Here is an 18,874-nt window from a genome sequence, read left to right as displayed (position 1 = left end):
ATGACGACCCGTGGGCATTACGATTTCACATCTCAAAATAAACCAGAATAAAACAGCAATCCTCAACGATACATCACAAAGATTATTCAAGGTGGAATGCTCTATGATTGATGGAACAAGTTGTTTGATTATCAGAATGATCTTTGGTTTGAAAAATCATAGCATAACTGGGTATTAAGGTTTAAGGGTTGAAAAAATCGAAACACATGAAACCTACTTAGAAACTCGAATTCAATGGTGACAGCTGCGTACTGTCATTCGATGACAATTGGAGTCCTGAACATGTGAATATTCGTTCGTCAATAGATGTTCCTAGGGATTTAAGTTAGGGAATCGAGAAGTGGATCTTTTAAGCGAAAGTGTCTTTTTATTTTGAAAGAGTTAAAGCCGGACATTCCTCAAGTCAAGATTGTGGTGTTGATTGCTAATAGGCCTGGATGTTCTTCCAAAATTGCCGGCCCGAAAGGAGGATATCTTTATTACGTCATATCCAAGATCAGGTTCGTTTACAAGTGACAGGGGTCTTTTCTCTAAAATGTGAAACTCATTATAAATCAATACATAATTTGTTTTGATGTCTTCAGTCAACTGGGCAGGGGACATAATTATGTTAAAGGTTTGTACTTATTTGGTTCCTCTTAGTCATTATGGCTACTCAGAGAAGTCCTAGCACATGCATACGGCAACGATAGTAACAACGAAGGGCACGATAATGACATTGCGAAACGTTTGGGTTTAGTGAAAGGAATTCCAGTTTGACTAGTGATGGAACAAGCCGTGAGAAAATACCTAGATCGTGGTTGGCTTGACCCCATTTCCCAAAGTTTTGTTTCTCGTTCGCCATTTCGTTTTATCCTTTACGTCCATAAGACGGTTTCTTTTTACAAGATTGCAGAGTAACAAGAACGACTACGACACAAGCAACACTAAAAATGACTGAAAGTAACAACCAGAACAATTGTAACGAGAGGAATACATGGCCATTGCGCAGGCCAACATTCTGGCATGGTGTAGGTTGAGCTCGCTGTAAGTTATCAGTTGTTTACAGGGCTTTTGTATGATACCTTTAAATTAAGTTGAATGATTCCACAAACGATTAAGCACTGACTCTCCAAGGTGCGGAAAATAAACTATGCTAATTATTAGCTTCTCATCAGTAGCAATGATTTATTTTTGTGTAATGCTTCATTCGTTTGATAAAGATTGAAATAACGTCTCTGCCGCGATCCACACTTCTCCTTGCAAACGGTAGAATTGTAACCTTTTCTGAAACAAAGCAGGTTTCAATTGTCATTTTTCGCAGGCTCCACTTGGACTGAGGAAATTGTGTGACAGATTCTTCATGAATGTAAAAAGACGAGTGTCGATTGGATGACCGAATGCCTTTTGCAGAAGGGATTATTTTGGGCATTAAATCTTATCCTTATACTGTAACAGACGCTGAGTCAACCAAGAAAATGTTTACCAGCTTCCCTGGGCCTCGTGTATTCAAAACTCATCTTCCTTATTGCTTGGTCCCAAAATCTGAGTCATCTTCCAATAAAACACAAAGTTCTGGCTGTGGATCATGTCGCCATCTCAGAGGGACATAACCTCTGTGTGAGGTGGTGGGGCATGTTTTTAACTCTCAAAAAAAATTTAATTAATCCTCATCTTTACTTGGTTCTCCCTTTTCAATTCTGTTTGCCAAGTCTTTTACAAGAAACTCCAAGGAATCATTCTCTGTCAACCTTTTGACTGATTCACCCTTTTCAGCCAAGATATCTTCAATATTTCTGTAAAATATCATTCAAAAGGCTTAAAGTAATGATTTAATAACATGTACCATTCAAGCTTGACTTCAGCTGTGATTGCACATGTATCTTACATATGTGGGTAGGCATTATATGAACTCACTCATATGGGGATTTTCACTATTACTTTCAGAAGGAAGTTAATGACTGAAATAAAACTTAAACTAACTTTCTATGTGTACAAAACACTGAGACAATGTGAAGGTGGTTTCTGAATAAGAAAAAGTTGATTTACGATCAACTAACATGGTATGAACATGTACAGTGTATGCCGTTTCGAATACGCTGTGCATGATCACTGAGGATTAACATATTCTGACTTTGGAGGAATTGTCTCATCCATAAGAGACACACTGTCCTTTTTGGCAAAATGATTGGATACCAACAAAACAGAGGCAGTACATAGTGTGTATGGGCAGTGTGGAACCAGTGGGAGGTGGGGGGTAGCGTTACTGTTACTTTTTACTAATAAGCTAATAAAAATGTGCCAAAGGACGGGGTCACATTTTCATGACTGGATTGATTACCACAGGTTGAACATTTTAGGGATAGGAAAATTCCAGTTAGTAGAGATTAAAAAATTGGAGGATTACAGTCAAGAGGTTCTGTGACTGGCCAAAGAATATAATGGGGAAGGGGTTCTTAAGGAACAGTAGCACATACCCAGCATAGCGTAAACCAAGTTCTCCGTCCCGGGGCCTGGAATCACTTAAACGTTTCCACAGCTGTACTCCTTGAATCGTTTTTCCTGAAAAAATTTATCGAAAGTCGTAAAAATTAACCCCCTACTAAGAAGGATTAAATGTGAAATTGCGGAAATGCATCTTGGGGGAATTAGGATTTTCACCTAAGAATGCACTGTTTATGTCAAAGCGTTTAGTTCTCTATCTCGAGCTCTATCGAGCTCAAAGCAGTAAAGGAAATTTACCTGTTATCGTCATAAAACCACCCCAAGTTGTCGGCTATAAGATGATTTTTGTTACATCCAGGACATTTGACAAAAACTACTCCTTTAGAATAGGTCTGTTTACTGACGAGCTTCTGTGATCGTGTTTCACACACGTTGCACGTGAATACCAGATGAAACTTATCACTCTGAGTAATCAACCCCAGCGGTTTACAACCGCTATTCGTCGCTTTACTGCAAAAGCTACGCCATAAGCAATAAGTTCTCGTAGATGAAACTGTAATTAAGGAAGTTCTGAAACTAAAACGTCTTCCTATCAAATTTTTCCACGACACTTGTCTGAAAAAGCGATGCAACTTTGCAACCTATGTGTTCATACACCGATCACGTTTTGAAACTCACTGACATCCGCTGGTATGAATGAGTGCGGGCTTGTGTCTCATCGGATATGGTGGAGTGGTCTGGTGGACATGGCGGTGTGGAGGAGAGGTACATTCCGCCTGCCCCCATTTAATGTACTAGATCATCACAACAGATCAAAGTCGTGGAAGTCATTTGTCAACGATGCGTAAGTCAAGCTCAAACGTCAGATGATAGAAAGTTACGCTCGATGGTCAGTCGATGTGGTTTATCAATGTTGCCAACCCCGCATCAGGTTTCAAGTTTTTTTAAGAAACTAGATGCGTCTTCAGCTATTTTAAATTACTGAGCTGTTTGAACCCAGTCAGTGATCTTTTTTATTTCTAGTGCTGGATTATATTTTTCTGATTGCCATTGTTTGTACACAGTGAAGCAAGGTTACTTTTCTTGACAGTAAATGTTTACACACTGTATATACTTGTGTTGTTATTCAGCTTTCTCTTCTCAATAAATGACTACTTGATTGGGTTTAATTTCCAGGCAATGGCGAGTCACGCTGAACGTTGATGTATGGTGAATTGTTTTTTTGTTTTTGCACAGGTTGTTGGTTTGGGTAATCTCTCCCATCCTGAAACCCGCTATAGTGTCGGAATGCTTGTAGTTGACACCCTTGTCAAGTATCCGGGAACTTATGGGCATTTCAACAGGCAATCTTTGGGTTACGTAGCAGTGACAAAAGTTGGTCACCAAGAACTTATACTATTGAAACCCTCTGTTGCATTGAACTTGAATGGAAGGAGCATTTCAAAAGTAGGTACCCTGGCTGTTAGATTATTCTCTAACTTAGGACACAAATTTTGTGGTATTTTGAACATTGGTACCAGTGTGTAGAGGTTTACACTTATACATGATATCGCGAGCGCCAGTATGCATATTCTCTGCACAGTTCTCCATACATTTCCAAAGGTTCTCATCAGGAGAATTCGTTTAACAACCAAAGGCTTCTTTAGTTGATAATCATTTTCATTTATTCTGGTAACTTAAATGTGTGCATCAGCATCAAGTTTTTTCCTGCAATATCACCCCTAATCACTCTTTGGGTCAAGGGGTGAAACCTCTTCTATGAGATAAGTGAGAAAAGGAGAAAACTATACTATGCCAAGATGAGTTTTTGAAAATGTGCGAAGAGTTTGGCCCACACACAGGTCATGCTTATGGAATGACAGAAGTTGAATGCAAATACATCACTTTACTTTCCCCTTTTCACAGTAATCCTCATGAAAGAACTGCAATATGTGGACAATTAGTCAGCTAAAATTGTAAACCTGATGAATTTACTTGAACAAACTGTAATTCATGTTACTGTTCCTTTCTTATTCAGTCACAATGTATAAAGTGAACCCATCCGATGTTATTCTTGTTCATGATGACCTTGACAGACCTTTAGGGAAGTACAGTTTTAAACATGGAGGAAGTGCTGGGTGAGCCATGTTATACCAAGCACTACATGTACTTACAGCACTAATACACCTGCTTTTGTAGAGTATAAGGCTGTCTATTGAACCAGCCTGCTTAGTCAGCTGCTATAGTTTTATGCAATATCATGGTGTTTATAGCATGAAGCTGGCAATAAAAGTTGGTAATCCTTAGTTAACCCTGAGTAGCATTTTGACAATTTGCCTCTACTTATGTGTACAGATAGTTTAAAAGTTTTTGTATTTTAAATTTTTTCAAATCAGTGCAATTTTTATTTCCCCTGGTTCAGATTTACTGGTAATGAAAATGAGACAATGTTAACCAAAAATCAACTGGTTTGAGAGTGACAATTTAACCTCCGCACAACCATGAGAGGCACAGTGAGAGAGCCTCTGTCCTAAAAAGAACCTGTCATCAGGACCAAGACAAAAACTGAGAGAGAGCTAGGTGTAAGGCCACTGCTTCTCCCACAACATGTGCTATGTGAAATATGAAATTATACTTCAAGCTCTAGTTGTTATATCTGACAATGTAAAATGCTAAATGAAGATTTAGTTCTGTTCATCTGTATGCTGAAATTTCAATTAACATGTATGTAACATTTTTTGCAGGGGTCACAACAGAGTAAAATCAGCAATTGCATCTCTTCACTCTGATGTGAGTTACTGTGTTTTTCTTTTATGCTTTATTGTGATTGTGGACATTGGAAGAAGGGAAGAGGATGAAATCACAGCTATCAAAAAATAACTTTTTCTCTCATCATAATCAGACATCAGTGATCAGAGAATTCCCAGGGTACTACATAAAATTCTCCACTTAAATTTCAGTGGCCCAGCCTATTTTTTTATTTAGATATGCAGACATTCAGGCATGCTATTGCATTTCTTAATGACAACCCCTTATTACACCCTTTGCATGACTGACTTTTAGGCAGTGGTCTACCTGTGGCATATTTCAAGAGATGATTCATGTTATGTCTTATTCGATGTGTATTTGATTATTTTTTTTAGAGCATGAGGAGAGTTCGTGTAGGGGTAGGGAGGCCAAGCAAGAGAGATAATGTGACAGAATATGTCTTGAGCAATTTTGATCCGTCAGAGATGCTTGTCATGGAAAGAACAATAGAACAATGTTGTGAGGTTCTCATGAAGGAGCCTCAGTTATTAAGATCTTAGGAAAGTGTCCACTTTAGTGGAGTGCCAAGGCAATAGTTTTTATAGCATAATTCTGTAGTATTTATTTAGTTGCCTCAATCATTATTAATAGCATCTTTGACAAAGTTTATTTCAGCCTTGAAATTTCAACATAAATTTACACTCTCATTTTCTTATTTACCTCAAATATGTCCTGTTTAACCATTACCATCTCATGACTTTGCCAAGTTTACATGCCTCTTAAGAAAATGAAAAAAAAAAAGGTACTTAATTTGATAGTAGCCACCCGTATTAGCAGGTATGAACATGAAATGTGCATGAGTAATTGCACCATAACTTTGGTGTATCATGCCGAAAGTGTTCATGGCCGTGCATATTTACATGCGCTTGAGAGAAGTATCTGCACGCTGCATGTTTACCAATAGACCCTCCCTTACGTTAAAATTACATTAATATACCATTAAGTTGATGTAACTTTACTGATAGACAAACCTGTGTTAAGCGGTCAGCCACGGGGGATGGGGCTTAATAGAGGTTCCACAGATTAGAAATGTAATAATCACAAACATTAATTTTATGTAATTTCTAAACTGTGCCTGTTCTGTGCATTAAACAGGGCAAATCACCGACTTTGAAGAGCATTTTGAGCGGAATTCTACAGTATAATTTAGTTTTATCACCTGACTTTAAGTGTAAATTGGCCATTAGAAACAACTTTACCGTGACTAATCAACATTATCAACTCAGTTGATAAAACCAAATTATGTCGTTATACTCCCCCTCCAACGCAGCACTACAATTTCTCTAGAAACTTAAGCTCTTTATGAGCGCTACATTAGTCTGTACAGCTGGCGTTATTTCCCCTGTTTTTTACGCGAATTCAGACAAGCACGAGGAAAGAGAAAGGAGGGCGTAACACTTGTCGCTTCCCTGAATCTTCCCGAAAGACTCCGTCTATCGGGGCTTGATTAATGTAAAGAACTGCTCGTAATTTTTTCAGTTTATATTTGGAAGAACTTAGGCAGGCTTGGTGTAGGTTACAGTGGGCGGAAAAGCGATTCAGCCTGGATTGGGTATGATCAGACTTTGATGGATTATCGAGAAGAGGGCTAACCGTGTTTTGGAATTAAATCTCATTTGTTTGTGTATACATACCAATTTACATAGGTAAGTAAACTGATTGACTTCAGGCGGCTCACTTGCTGACGTGAGAAAACATTTTTGATTTCAAAAAGGAAGATACATTTCTCCCACAAGACTGAAAGTCTTAAGCCTGTCTAGTGGGCCTGATACATGTATGCGATGACATATTTTACTTTTCAAAACTAACGCGAAAAACGATTCGGCTGAGACCCAAAGAAATAAAGGTACATAACGACATGTCGTGACATGGCATAGAAGGGGACTTATTTATGAATATTCAGATTCACCCACGTGACATTTAAAAGCATGGGGTTTTATATTTACGTCATATTTTAAATCGTCATCACGATTCTGGTGCTGGGGGGAAAGGAAACACCGCGTTAGACTTTAAACGGCTCATTTAACTGAGATATTTTCAGTCTTCTGGCCAAGTCTCTAGAGTCATTTCTAGACGAAGAGGAACGAAATTGTTCACGAAGTATGGCGTCTCCTTGTTGTGGGTTCATAAGACTACTACGATCTCCGCGCAGATCGCGTTCTCAGTCCTCTCAAAACCAGCTCGGAAAAAGGACATATCAACAACTGACCGCCGAAAAGATCTCGGGTGGGTTAATAGGAAGCTTAACAAAATTCTAAGTTTATCGAAAGGAAAATGGAGTGAGTTGAAGAATTTCAGAGCTGTTAGTAATGTCGTTATCAAATAAGTTAAATATAACTTAATATTCATGCAGTATCCAAACTTGCTTTGGTCAGTTTCCCCTTAAATTTGGTTCCTCTCGAACTAATGATTCTTATTTGATTTGATTTTAATCGAACAAAGCAACCATCTTTTGGCGGTGTTAGTTTTGTATTTGTGTATACGAGCGGATTTGTTTTATAACTACTAAACGAGTTGCGGGAAATGCTGCTATAGGTTTTTGCCTTTCGTATTTTTGGCGCGAAAATGATTGATAGACAGGTGTCAAATGGTAATTTTGTTTTAATACAACAAATCGTCATTGAGTTATCATGTCATGGCATGATGACCACAGAATAAATTAGGCGGCTGTAAATTGGGAACTTTTCGGCGACGGAGCTGGGGAAGATTGGAGACGAAGAATCTTCCGGATTCTTCGCTAGCATCTCCGCTTCTAATTTCCGCCCCTGTGCCGCGAAATCATCAGATACGCTGAAAATTTATGCTTAAAAGGTTCACAAAATGCTCTTGAATAACAATGTCATCCATGTACATACGCCGTTACACGTATGGCAAAGGAATATTTAAATTGCATTGAAGCTAAGATCTCTCTATTATTGTTTTCCGTTTGCGTTTTTGTGAAATTAAAAGTAGGTTGTATAAAACAACCAGTCTGAACAAAGTTCGAAAACAGAGGAAAATACGAGTAGTTCAAGGAGCAAAGCTAACCAAACTAAATAAATATCAAATGAGAAGACGTTCGGTTTTCAGCGCAGTTAACTGTGAGTCAGACCGAGTCGCTCTTAATTTAAGTTTCTATCATGCTAAACTGTTGAGTTCCGATGAGTATGAGCTGCTAGTTTTCCAGACCCATCGCAAAGCGTACAGTGGAAGTGAAGCAAAACCATAACAATGCTGTATTTCTTTCGGACCTCATATGAGAATTTCCCTTACGGTATCGATAAATTTGTGCGTTCCTCAAGGTACTCTGGTTATGATTCTGTCAACTATAGTATGCTACAATATACTATCAGACAAAATTATCTATTTAGCAACACTTACACAAAATTCTTACGATCTATTCGATGCGATGGAATAAGGCATTAAAATCTGAGATTTTCGCAATGGAATTTTTTAAAGTGACATGAAAAATATCAAAAATTGAAGACGTGATCAAAGTTGTCAACAGTCTTAGGAGAAAGATTTTATAAAACTACATAAGTTAAAATGCATTTTAAGTATGAAATTTGTCGCAAAACGAGTATCCGAGAAAAAAAGGAAATCCAGTCAGCCAGTGACTTACACCTTTCAGAGTACCTCAGCTATTTGCAATTTGTTGTAAACTTTGATTATTACGAGTTCAATTGAGTGAGGCTCGGCGCGTACGGAAGTTAACCCAACACCAGCAGTTACAAAAAACGCACAAATTTGTCCACATTCAGTTTTTAATTCATATCTCAACAAATATTTACAGGAATAACACCTACAATATGTCATTTTAAAGTGTATAAAATGGGCTTCTCAGGAAAAAAAAAAAGATTCATCATTGAAACCCAGGACTTTCCTAAAAAGTAAAATTTAAAACACAAAATAAGTAAGACATAGTGTAAAACTTGAGGTCAAAAGTCACTTTTCCTCACAGGTATAGGTTACTCAAGATTAATTGACAACAGAAGTTAATTATTGACATGTCAGCAACATTTCCTGAAAATCTGAAAGAAAAAGAATAAATAATGAATTTTTTATGAATTTTTATGTGCACCCATGTCATTCCAAACAAATTAGCAAAAATTTGTCCACATTCAGTTTTCAATTCATATCTCAACAAATATTTACAGGAATAACACCTACAATATGTCATTTTAAAGTGTATAAAATGGGCTTCTCAGGAAAAAAAAAAAGATTCATCATTGAAACCCAGGACTTTCCTAAAAAGTAAAATTTAAAACATAAAATAAGTAAGACATAGCGTAAAACTTGAGGTCAAAGTCACTTTCCCTCACAGGTATAGGTTACTTAAGATTAATTGATAGCAGAAGTTAATTATTACCTTTTCAGCAACACTTCCTGAAAATCTGAAAGAAAAAGAATAAATAATGAATTTTTTATGAATTTTTATGTGCGCCCATGTCATTCCAAAAAATTAGCAGGAAAAAAAAAATTTGTTGGGAAATTCGACTTTATAACAGGAGGATGGGTAGGCCCTGATGTGTTACTGGGTGAATGAATTTGCCTTTTAACATCCCTACTAACTAATGAGAGTCCTCCCTGAGAAAACAAGGACCAAATCACAACTATTCCCATTGACAAAGATAAAAGCAACAAGGTTAAAAAAGTTTTTTTTTTTTTTCTGATATTTTTGAGAAACACAACATCTGAAAACATTGGAATAAACATCAGCAAAATTTGCCTGTGGTACTTCTTAGAGTGAAACACTGCAAAACAATCCCAACCCTTACTAACATGCATACACTTTTGACATTGAGGGGCATTGCAATAAGATCGAACCCTGAAATCTCCCCTACCCTCTTTATAACATACCACACAGCATCTCTGAGTATCAGAGAAAACTAAGATATGGACAGTTGTAAATTCCTCTGAGGTGGAAGGGGGTGATTTCATCATGGTATTCTCTGGTGGACTACCATAATCAGGTAAACCACAGAGTTGCCAACGATTTCTTCCCAGAAATCACCCAAAGAATACTGAGAGGGCCTTTTTAGAGCTTCATTGTCAGGAAACTGAGCCTGATGCTCTTTGAAAAGGATAAAGCCATTGATTACAGCCATGTCAAATAGGTGGTAAACCATAGTTTTCCACCACTTCATGGACTTACGTAGTACACTATTTGTGGTTAGAATCTGGTAGCAGCAGAAGGAGCAGAGGGGCCACCAACAACACATTCAAACAAAAATATAATTTTCAATGAATAAATCAATTATCCTCAACATTTATAGAATAATATCCTAAACAAATTCAAGTTAATCTATGGTATACGCATTCGGAAATTATACTTGTTGTCAAATTTCGCTGGTTGGAAATATTTCACTCACCAGGAGCCATGGGTTCCTAAGTCGAGGCGCAAGCCTCCTCCGGCCGATCGACATCTTCAACTTCTCCCTCACTAAAAATATAAAATGTACACTGCTTATATTCCGTAAAATACTCAAAATTAACCGAATGAACAAGCGATACTAAACTAAATCGCCAAATCGCCAACGAATCCCAAGCATCCGACGCGTTCGAAAAATGTATTTCTCCATAGCAACAACTAACCGCTGATCGAATTACGCGTCTAATATTTCGCTTGTGCAAATAGTTTGAATCGCATCACGTCTCATCGCTAAAAACACACTCTTAGCGTAAATTATTGATTTACAGAGTCGCAAAAATCAATTTGTAATCAAATTTCAAGAAGTACGCGAGAAATCAATCACAAAAGGGCTATCTGAGGCGAACAACTTCGCATTTCAAGACAACATGTGCGATGGCGACCATTCGCGATGGCCGATATTGACTTCTCACCTCGATCTGCCGGTCTAAATCACTTTCTTCTCCACTGTCCATCCCATCAGCGGTGTCTTCATCGTAAAATATTTTTTTCTAAAGCAATTTCTGCGGAGATAAAGCTCACCCGTGCACGCTTCGACGATGAGGCCATCTTCGACAGTGAAATTTTCGCACTCAAATGAACGTTGTGTAGCACACATTTAACTGTCGCCCTTCAAACTCGCTACATGATTTGTTTAATCTTTTAGCGTGATACACACCAAATTTGGAAGCAATCGGGAGTAACGCAATATTCGACGAGACAACCGGAAATGACCGGAAATTATGGGTGGAATTCCACCCAAAACCGCAAGGGGCTGCCGGGATAGGGTTAAGTCGTGTTTCCCCTGGCAACATGTCGTTTGACCTCTCTTCACGTTTGACAGTTGGCGACGCACGTCTCTTGTAATTGAAATTCAGTTTAGCTCGGAAACAGAGAAGACTCCCGTAACTTTACGGTCAAAATCCGGTCACCAAACGTTTTCAGCGCCCTACGCTACGAATAATTGAAGTATCACCTCCAGTCGTGTGACGAAGAGTTCCATCGATGCGAATCTTAAATCTGCGAGACCACCAACTTCTGGTATTTATCAAGTGTTGACTATGTTCGCAAAACAACGAACGAACGAACATAACGCTTCACATTATTTACAGTTGGCGACGCACGTCTCTTGTATTTGAAATTCAGTTTAGCTCGGAAACAGAGAAAAATAAGAAGAATAATCCCGTAACTTTACGGTCAAAATCCGGTCACCAAACGTTTTCAGCGCCCTACGCTACGAATAATTGAAGTATCACCTCCAGTCGTGTGACGAAGAGTTCCATCGATGCGAATCTTAAATCTGCGAGACCACCAACTTCTGGTGCTGCCGATTGATGTCCTCAATCAGTTAATTTTTCAAAGCTAAATCTTAACAACCAGAAGGATTTCATTAAATGACAAATTCATATTCTGCTATTGCCAAGCCCTTTCTATCATGTTTTCCAAAAGTATTTGCATGTTTCAAGGGACCAAAATACACTAATGATGACACAAAAGCCGCGATCAACAAAACTGAAAGTGCTTACAAAGCAGATTATAACATCACGTTAGAGCATTAAAACCTCACACACAGCCTTGCCATAACCCTGTTGGGTCGTTGTTTGGGCCGTAATTTCACAAGGTATGATCGAACGTAATTTTACTGGGTAGCAGTAAACTAACTGAATCGAATGTAATTTTACTAGGTATGATCGAAAGTAATTTTACTAGGTGTGATCGAAAGTAATTTTACTAGGTATGATCGAACGTAATTTTACTGGGTAGCAGTAAACTAACTGAATCGAATGTAATTTTACTAGGTATGATCGAAAGTAATTTTACTAGGTATGATCGAAAGTAATTTTACTAGGTATGATCGAAAGTAATTTTACTAGGTATGATCGACAGTAATTTTACTAGGTATGATCGAATGTAATTTTACTAGGTATGATCGAATGTAATTTTACTAGGTATGATCGAATGTAATTTCACTAGGTATGATCGAAAGTAATTTTAGTAGGTGCGATCGAATATAAATTTACTAGGTATTATCGAATGTAATTTTACTATCTGTGATAGAATGTAATTTTACTAAGTATGATCGAAGTCCCGTTCTGACCACGTGGCTCGTAAAGTAAGCATGGACTAGGACGAACTCTGATGCCCCTGTGAAGGTTTTTGGAGACAACGCACTATCAGGCGAAAATGTCATCGTGTCTTTTTGGAATCGGAAGTTTTCTAAGATCATTGTGTCCATGGCGTTCTAACCAGGATTCCGATAACTACTCGGCTCCGTTGAAGCTATCAGAGAAAATCACAGGTGAAAAGCATGACAAGTGAAATATTACGCATTATCTATGAACAAGAAGGGTATCATAGGAACTTGTTTTTTTACGGTATTGCAATTTAGAAAAAAAATTGGATAAAATAAGTTTAGGAAAGAGAGGGAATGAGTGAAAGAAGGAATAGAAGAAGTAGATCGCGCTCGAGAGAAAATTTCGCGTAATGAAAGCTGAAATTCAAGTCAGTCAGATATCATGCAAGGAAACATGAATATTTATCAAGTGTTGACTATGTTCGCAAAACAACGAACGAACGAACATAACGCTTCACATTATTTACGCATATCACAAAGTCCAAACCATTGGCAGATACGTTACGCAAGTTTTTTTTTACCGTTGGTTTTGTAGCCAAAATATCCTTTAGGTTTTGATTTGAGATGGCATGAAAAAAGCTGACGTATAGAAAATTTGCAAGACATGCGACACCGTTCTGGCGTGGGCAGGAATGTGCCCACATAAATGTTAACTCTTTAAAACTTTCGAATAATGAAAAACCAAACTGAAAAAGGAACCAAAGCGATGTAATAAATAAGGAGAAACCTGAACTCCAGCTGAAAGCTCATACTGTAAACACTGCTTGCAGCTAAGGAAAATTCAGAATTTGACATTGTATCATGCTCATAGTCCAGTCTTTTAAACTAATCATTGAGAAGTGTGGCGTACATTACATTGTAGATGGATTTGAAAAAAAATCTGACAAATACAATTTATAATGCATGTTGAAAATACGACAGAAAAATTATTGAACGATGTACTCCGTGGGAAAGCTTTTTGTTCTCAGCGAACCGAATCGAAACTAATGAATGCACGAACGAGGAGACGGGAGAGACCGGGAAATGAAAAATTCGCGAAAATTTGATCCGCAGCCGGAGTGATTGATCATACGCTGACGTTGTCGCATATGAAATTTTTTTGAAAAGCCACATAGGGTGTCATTGGAAAAATACGTTTCTTCCGGCGGAGGGGGGAGGGGGGAGGGTTGTCAAGGGTGAGTACGCGAACTGCTGGTAATCTAGCATCGACAGAAATAAATTTATAGCGATATACTGCATATCCTAACTAAAATGAAACTGGAGAAACGAATTGAGCTTTAGCTGCAACTTATAACGGAGTAACGAGCGAACTTGTTCGTGTCAGCACTTTTTTGTAACTCAAATAATATATTTTAACCCCTCGGCCCCGGCCTCGTTAGAAAGGGATCTTCGGAATTCACGTTTTTCTCACGTGATAAGCAAAGAAGAAAGTGATTCCGGAATTCATGTTTTTCTCACGTGATAAGCAAAGAAGCTACCATGTATGGGTTTGTGAAGGCGTTGCTGCAACATACGGACGGGCTACGATGTCATCGTGCTTTTGTGGAGTGGGAAGTCTTTTAAGATCATTGTGTGCATCGCATTCTAACCCGGATACCGATCCCTGCTGTATGTTGAAGCTAACGGGGAAAATATCAGGTGAACTGCATTTAAGCTTAGATTATTACGCGTCATGATCTATGAAAAGGAGGAATATTGACAAAGGACTCTTCTCTTTAAGAATGCTTGAGATAAATAACAAAATGAATTTAAGATATGGATGGAATACAGATAAAGAAGTTCAAAAAGAGGTCGATCACGCTCTATAGCTTTCATGTCGCTCGGCGAATGAAGGAGCAATTTTGAAAATTCGAATTATACTTTGAAGTGATTGAGTCGTCACGAAGAAACGAAAAAAATGTCGAATACTCTGTTAGCTCAAAATACTGCAAGTTATATTCGGGCAAGCTCTTTAACCCTTTATTTTTGTAAACAGTGTTTCGATATCTGTGAGCGTTTGAGATGACGGGAAAACAGGATCTCGGGCGGTGGAAAGGTGGCGACATCGTTCGAATTCACCGCAACATGAAGATTGCTTGGAATGACAGCGCCGTAAAACTCGGTTATTTTGACTGATGTGGCCTTCCACTCAAAACATCGAAAAGGATACCAGAGCAAGCTCTTAGTTGATCGCTCGAAGGGCGGCCGGTGTAATTTCTGAGGCTTGCTTTATTGCACTGACCGGAGATCGCCATGATGAGCTAACCGCGATGGACCCTAGCATGATCGCAGTCGCTTTGATACTGTTATGATTAGTATGAATTTTAACAGTTATGCCAGTTCGAGTGCCAGAGTGTTAGCTGTGTTTGATTTTTATTACCTTTCATAAGCTTGCAATCTAAACGTAACGTGAAAACCTTCAAAAGTCGGACTGTCCATTTCGTTTTCATTATGAGGATTTTCGTCTCTGCTCAAGTTATAATAACGTAAATTATGGCGCTTGGCATGTTTACAAACCTTTTTTTAGTTCTCCTGTTCCTACTTCCTTATAACAGCGCGCGTTATATCCGAACTTTATTATAAAACATGTTATTGTGGAAGAAAATATATGAATGAGTCAGAACAGGAAACTTTTTAGTAGATGAATCGACTTGAAGCCCTCAAACGCAGCCACGAACGAAGAGACGAGGAGGTATACGTCGAAACTTTGATCGGTAGCCGAGCTGACTGATCACACAGTCAGCCTCTGAGTCTTTGCGCTGGATTGCTTGTTTATGAAGATTATTAAGTAACGCAGAGTGCATTCTGCAGCGCATGCAAACTTCAGTGCATGCAGAACCTCTAACTAACCAAAGTGTCGTAGGGAACAAATTTTGCCCCTTCTCGACCTCTCTATTAGAGCTTTGCAAAGTTTGAATTTCTGGGATTAAATAAGCAAATAAAAAGGCTTAAGTTGTTAAGTCCAACGATTAGAAAGACGCTTCTTAGCTTCTATAGCACGACAATTCTTTCGTCCATCTCAGACGGATTCTTTGGACCGTTACCTAAACATAGTTTTGCCGCAGTTTAACAAAACCGCACCCTAAAAAATCCTCAATTTAACTAGACCGTTGATGTGAACCTTTATTTTTGTGAAAATTTTCAGTACGACTGAAAGCTAACAGTAGAAGGACATTTATTTCATAAAATCAACCCTCTTTCAGAGAAAGCCTGGGACCCACTGATTACGTAAAACCGTGGCTTGGATTAGACCCCGTGAAAATAACCGACCCTAAATATTTATTCGGTGTCCCGTAACTTTGAATAATGATGAGGTACTGACATCAAACCATGACGCTGGAAACAATATTGTGGAGTGACAAGAAGTTCATTCAACGAATTCATCATCTGATATCGTTATCTCCTTCACCTTCCTTCATTTATTGGACAATGGCTCAAATTAAAGAAAATCATTCTCTTTTTCTTTTGCATTTAAGGTTAACGGTTCCGAATTAACTGGATTTGAAATAACGCTGGCTAGTCAAACTAAATATGATTGAAAATTGAAAATGATTAGGTAGCCTTGAGTGCTACATCTACATCGTTCGGAAAAACCATAAATTTGTTTGCGATAGCTTAATCTATAATAGGGTCACTGCAATTATGTCATCGTGGTTTTGCATTGTGGTATAGGAAGGGCAATTTAGATATCGTTGTGTACATGACGTTATAAATCCCTACCACAAAAATGCGTTCCACTCTGATAATCTCGCCTGTATACAGGGCAGAAGTAATGGAAGTATAGTTTAATATTTCATTCTTTGTCGCCAGCTCCAGCAATATCTCTGTCACAAATACAACTACCGATTGTCTCAATTAAGCTCAGCCAAGCGTATTATCATCAGCAAGCCCAGTCCTCTCTGTTTTGTAATTGCCATGTTTGATATGTTGGAAAAGTGCGTATTTCCATAACGCCCTAATTCGGCGTGGGGTGTGGGGTAGAGTTTAAAACTATGTGATTGCTAATGCACGAACCGTAACGTAATACTATATAGCTTTTCTAGTAATCGGGGCTTTATTAATCTAAAAATGTTCTCATGATCAACAGCATCCGTCGAATGCACGGATAAAGAACCAGAAGAGTTACCAGGAAGAGCCTTTGAAAGGCAGAGTCTCTTACAGAAGAACATATCAGGACTTCAGTTGAAGCGACTCTATATGGTGTATGAGAAGGAAGAAGAATGCAAATGAACGACATGATAAGTAACAATAATCAACCCAGTTACTTAGATGATGGCTTTTGACATTGAGATCCCTAACCTATGACTCGGATACACATGGATTGGTACTCATCTGTAAATTATAGTTTCAAGTACGGTGATAGATCTAATTGATAGTTTTCAGAGGAACTCAATCACTTTGGTAAATCTTGCGGGAGGCACAATCTGTTATGAATACAGTAGGATAGTATAAGTGTGAGAAATTGTTTCGGCTGAAGCTGATAACATCTTTTGCTTCCCAGCTATATCTATCGGCTTTTACTCTCAGTTTACTACTGAAGTGATTTTATGTCACTTTTCCAATATGAATAAATTGCAACAATTAGCAAGCGACCAGAAAAGACAAAAAAAAAAACTTGCCGATATTACCTCCATATAACTAGTAGGTTACTAGTCTAGTTTTCAAGGAAAGTGGAATTGCTCTTCAGATCTTGAGATTTTAAGGGTTTAATAATAACAGGAAATAAAAAGGTGTAACAGATGTAGCCATTTATAGCGGAGCTCGCAGAGCGTAGCCCCATAATTATACAAAATAGTGGTAACCCATCAAGCCGAAAAAATTTGGATGTACAACCGTACGACCGTACGACCGTACAAGGTGCTACTTTTAACATGCGTGGTCAACTGTACCGCTGACACGTCAACGCCACGGCTTTGTTCAGTAGTCCAGTGTTCAAAGCACTGGGCTCTGAGTCGAACGACCTGGGTGTTAGTCCTGGCCGGGGCAAGGCGTTGTGCCCTTGAGACGAGCGGGAAAAAAAATGCGAGCTCCGCTTTTAGGCTTGGCTATATCTATATATTATAAGAGTCTCCTCGATGAGCGATATGTAGCACCTAGATAGTTAAGCCATGATTGAATTTCAGCACAAGTGATCTGATCTCATATGGGGTGGAAGGAAGATGCATTTCTCACGCAAGACTGAAAGTCTTTCGATTGCATATTTTACTTTTCAAAACTAACGCAAAAAATGCTTCGGCTGAGACCCAAAGAAAAAAGGTTTAGCGATATGTCATGATATTACATAGAATTAAGGGGGCTCCTCCAAATTAGCATGTATGCATTCATTGCTTAGTGTATACGAATCTTTTCAATTAATCTCAAAATTTTGTCAAAAAAATTTGATACCTATAACCAGTAGCAGCGAGAACATAATTGTAAACGTAGGGTGAAAGCCTTACACAAGAGTGGTAGGACTGTGCATTGCCCTCATGACTAAAGATCTTTTGAAGCAAGGCTGCCGCTGTATAGATCTGCCTGAGTTCTTTATTGTTGTAACACCTGTTAAGTCCACAAAGCAATAAGCTCTCGGCTCTCTTAAATCGGAAAAATGACCTTCACGGCATAGAGAAGGGAAGGAGAAAAAACATGAAATGAGAAAGAGAACAATGTTTACACATGCAACATAAGAGAATACACGACCATCGTTTGAATTATACCTTAGCTCATGGCAGCGCAGGTGAACCCAAACAAAGAAATACCATAAAAAAAGAGTACGTGCGTTACCCTATTTAGACGTATCCGTGTAATATTGTGATGTAACAAGGCTAACCGAATGGCCACGAGGTACAGATCACAAACGGAGGCCCGCAAAACCGATAGGGTTATTGAGAAGTTCGGTGATGGCCCTTTTATTATGCATAAATATGTCTTCCGTCACCCAATTCTCTGCTAGTGATCTGCTAAGAGAGAACAATGTACCATCCGTCAGTTCAGCCTCCTGATGACAAACGAAACATTTCCCATCTGGCGGGAGCGCCGAACACTAATTTGTTCTTTTTTTCCTAACGAGGACTTTGGTCAAATTAACCTATGAATGATAACAAGTAATCATTCCATCTAGCTTAAACATCAAGTATTCCGAGTGTCTCTCGATTAAAAGCGGTTAAAAGTTTTCTTTCTGC

The 18,874-nt window shown here is 38.5% G+C and overlaps 1 protein-coding gene and 3 long non-coding RNA genes across 5 annotated transcripts; 2 read left to right on the top strand and 2 right to left on the bottom strand.

The window, feature by feature from the left end:
• Nucleotides 1-464: 464 nt before the first annotated feature.
• On the bottom strand, nt 465-3,060 carry LOC149047112 (uncharacterized). The gene is made up of 3 exons (XR_016186291.1): nt 2,722-3,060; nt 2,457-2,541; nt 465-1,775 (listed from the first exon to the last, which is right to left on the bottom strand). It is a non-coding gene; the product is annotated as an uncharacterized LOC149047112 (long non-coding RNA).
• A 1,336-nt stretch (nt 3,061-4,396) lies between these two features.
• On the top strand, nt 4,397-6,320 carry LOC149047111 (uncharacterized). The gene is made up of 3 exons (XM_089205328.1): nt 4,397-4,541; nt 5,148-5,193; nt 5,547-6,320. Exons 1-3 carry the CDS (start codon nt 4,417-4,419, stop codon nt 5,709-5,711), a joined length of 336 nt encoding a protein of 111 aa, XP_089061454.1. The 5' UTR covers nt 4,397-4,416; the 3' UTR covers nt 5,712-6,320.
• A 652-nt stretch (nt 6,321-6,972) lies between these two features.
• Nucleotides 6,973-18,477, top strand: LOC149047109 (uncharacterized). 2 transcript variants are annotated; one of them, XR_016186278.1, is made up of 2 exons: nt 6,973-7,437; nt 16,801-18,477. It is a non-coding gene; the product is annotated as an uncharacterized LOC149047109 (long non-coding RNA). The 2 variants fall into 2 exon arrangements; XR_016186279.1 differs by lacking the exon at nt 6,973-7,437 and adding an exon at nt 12,637-12,899 and having other exon boundaries at nt 16,801-17,421.
• LOC149047110 (uncharacterized) lies at nt 8,937-11,294 on the bottom strand. Its single transcript, XR_016186296.1, has 4 exons — nt 11,035-11,294; nt 10,563-10,633; nt 9,560-9,584; nt 8,937-9,221 (listed from the first exon to the last, which is right to left on the bottom strand). It is a non-coding gene; the product is annotated as an uncharacterized LOC149047110 (long non-coding RNA).
• Nucleotides 18,478-18,874: the final 397 nt, after the last annotated feature.

This window comes from Pocillopora damicornis, chromosome 4, assembly GCF_964200805.1.
Source record: "Pocillopora damicornis chromosome 4, jaPocDami1.2, whole genome shotgun sequence".
In the NCBI taxonomy this organism is placed as follows: Eukaryota; Metazoa; Cnidaria; class Anthozoa; order Scleractinia; family Pocilloporidae; genus Pocillopora; species Pocillopora damicornis.
Note: the sequence above shows the minus strand (reverse complement) of the source record. Positions and strands in the feature narration are given on the sequence as shown.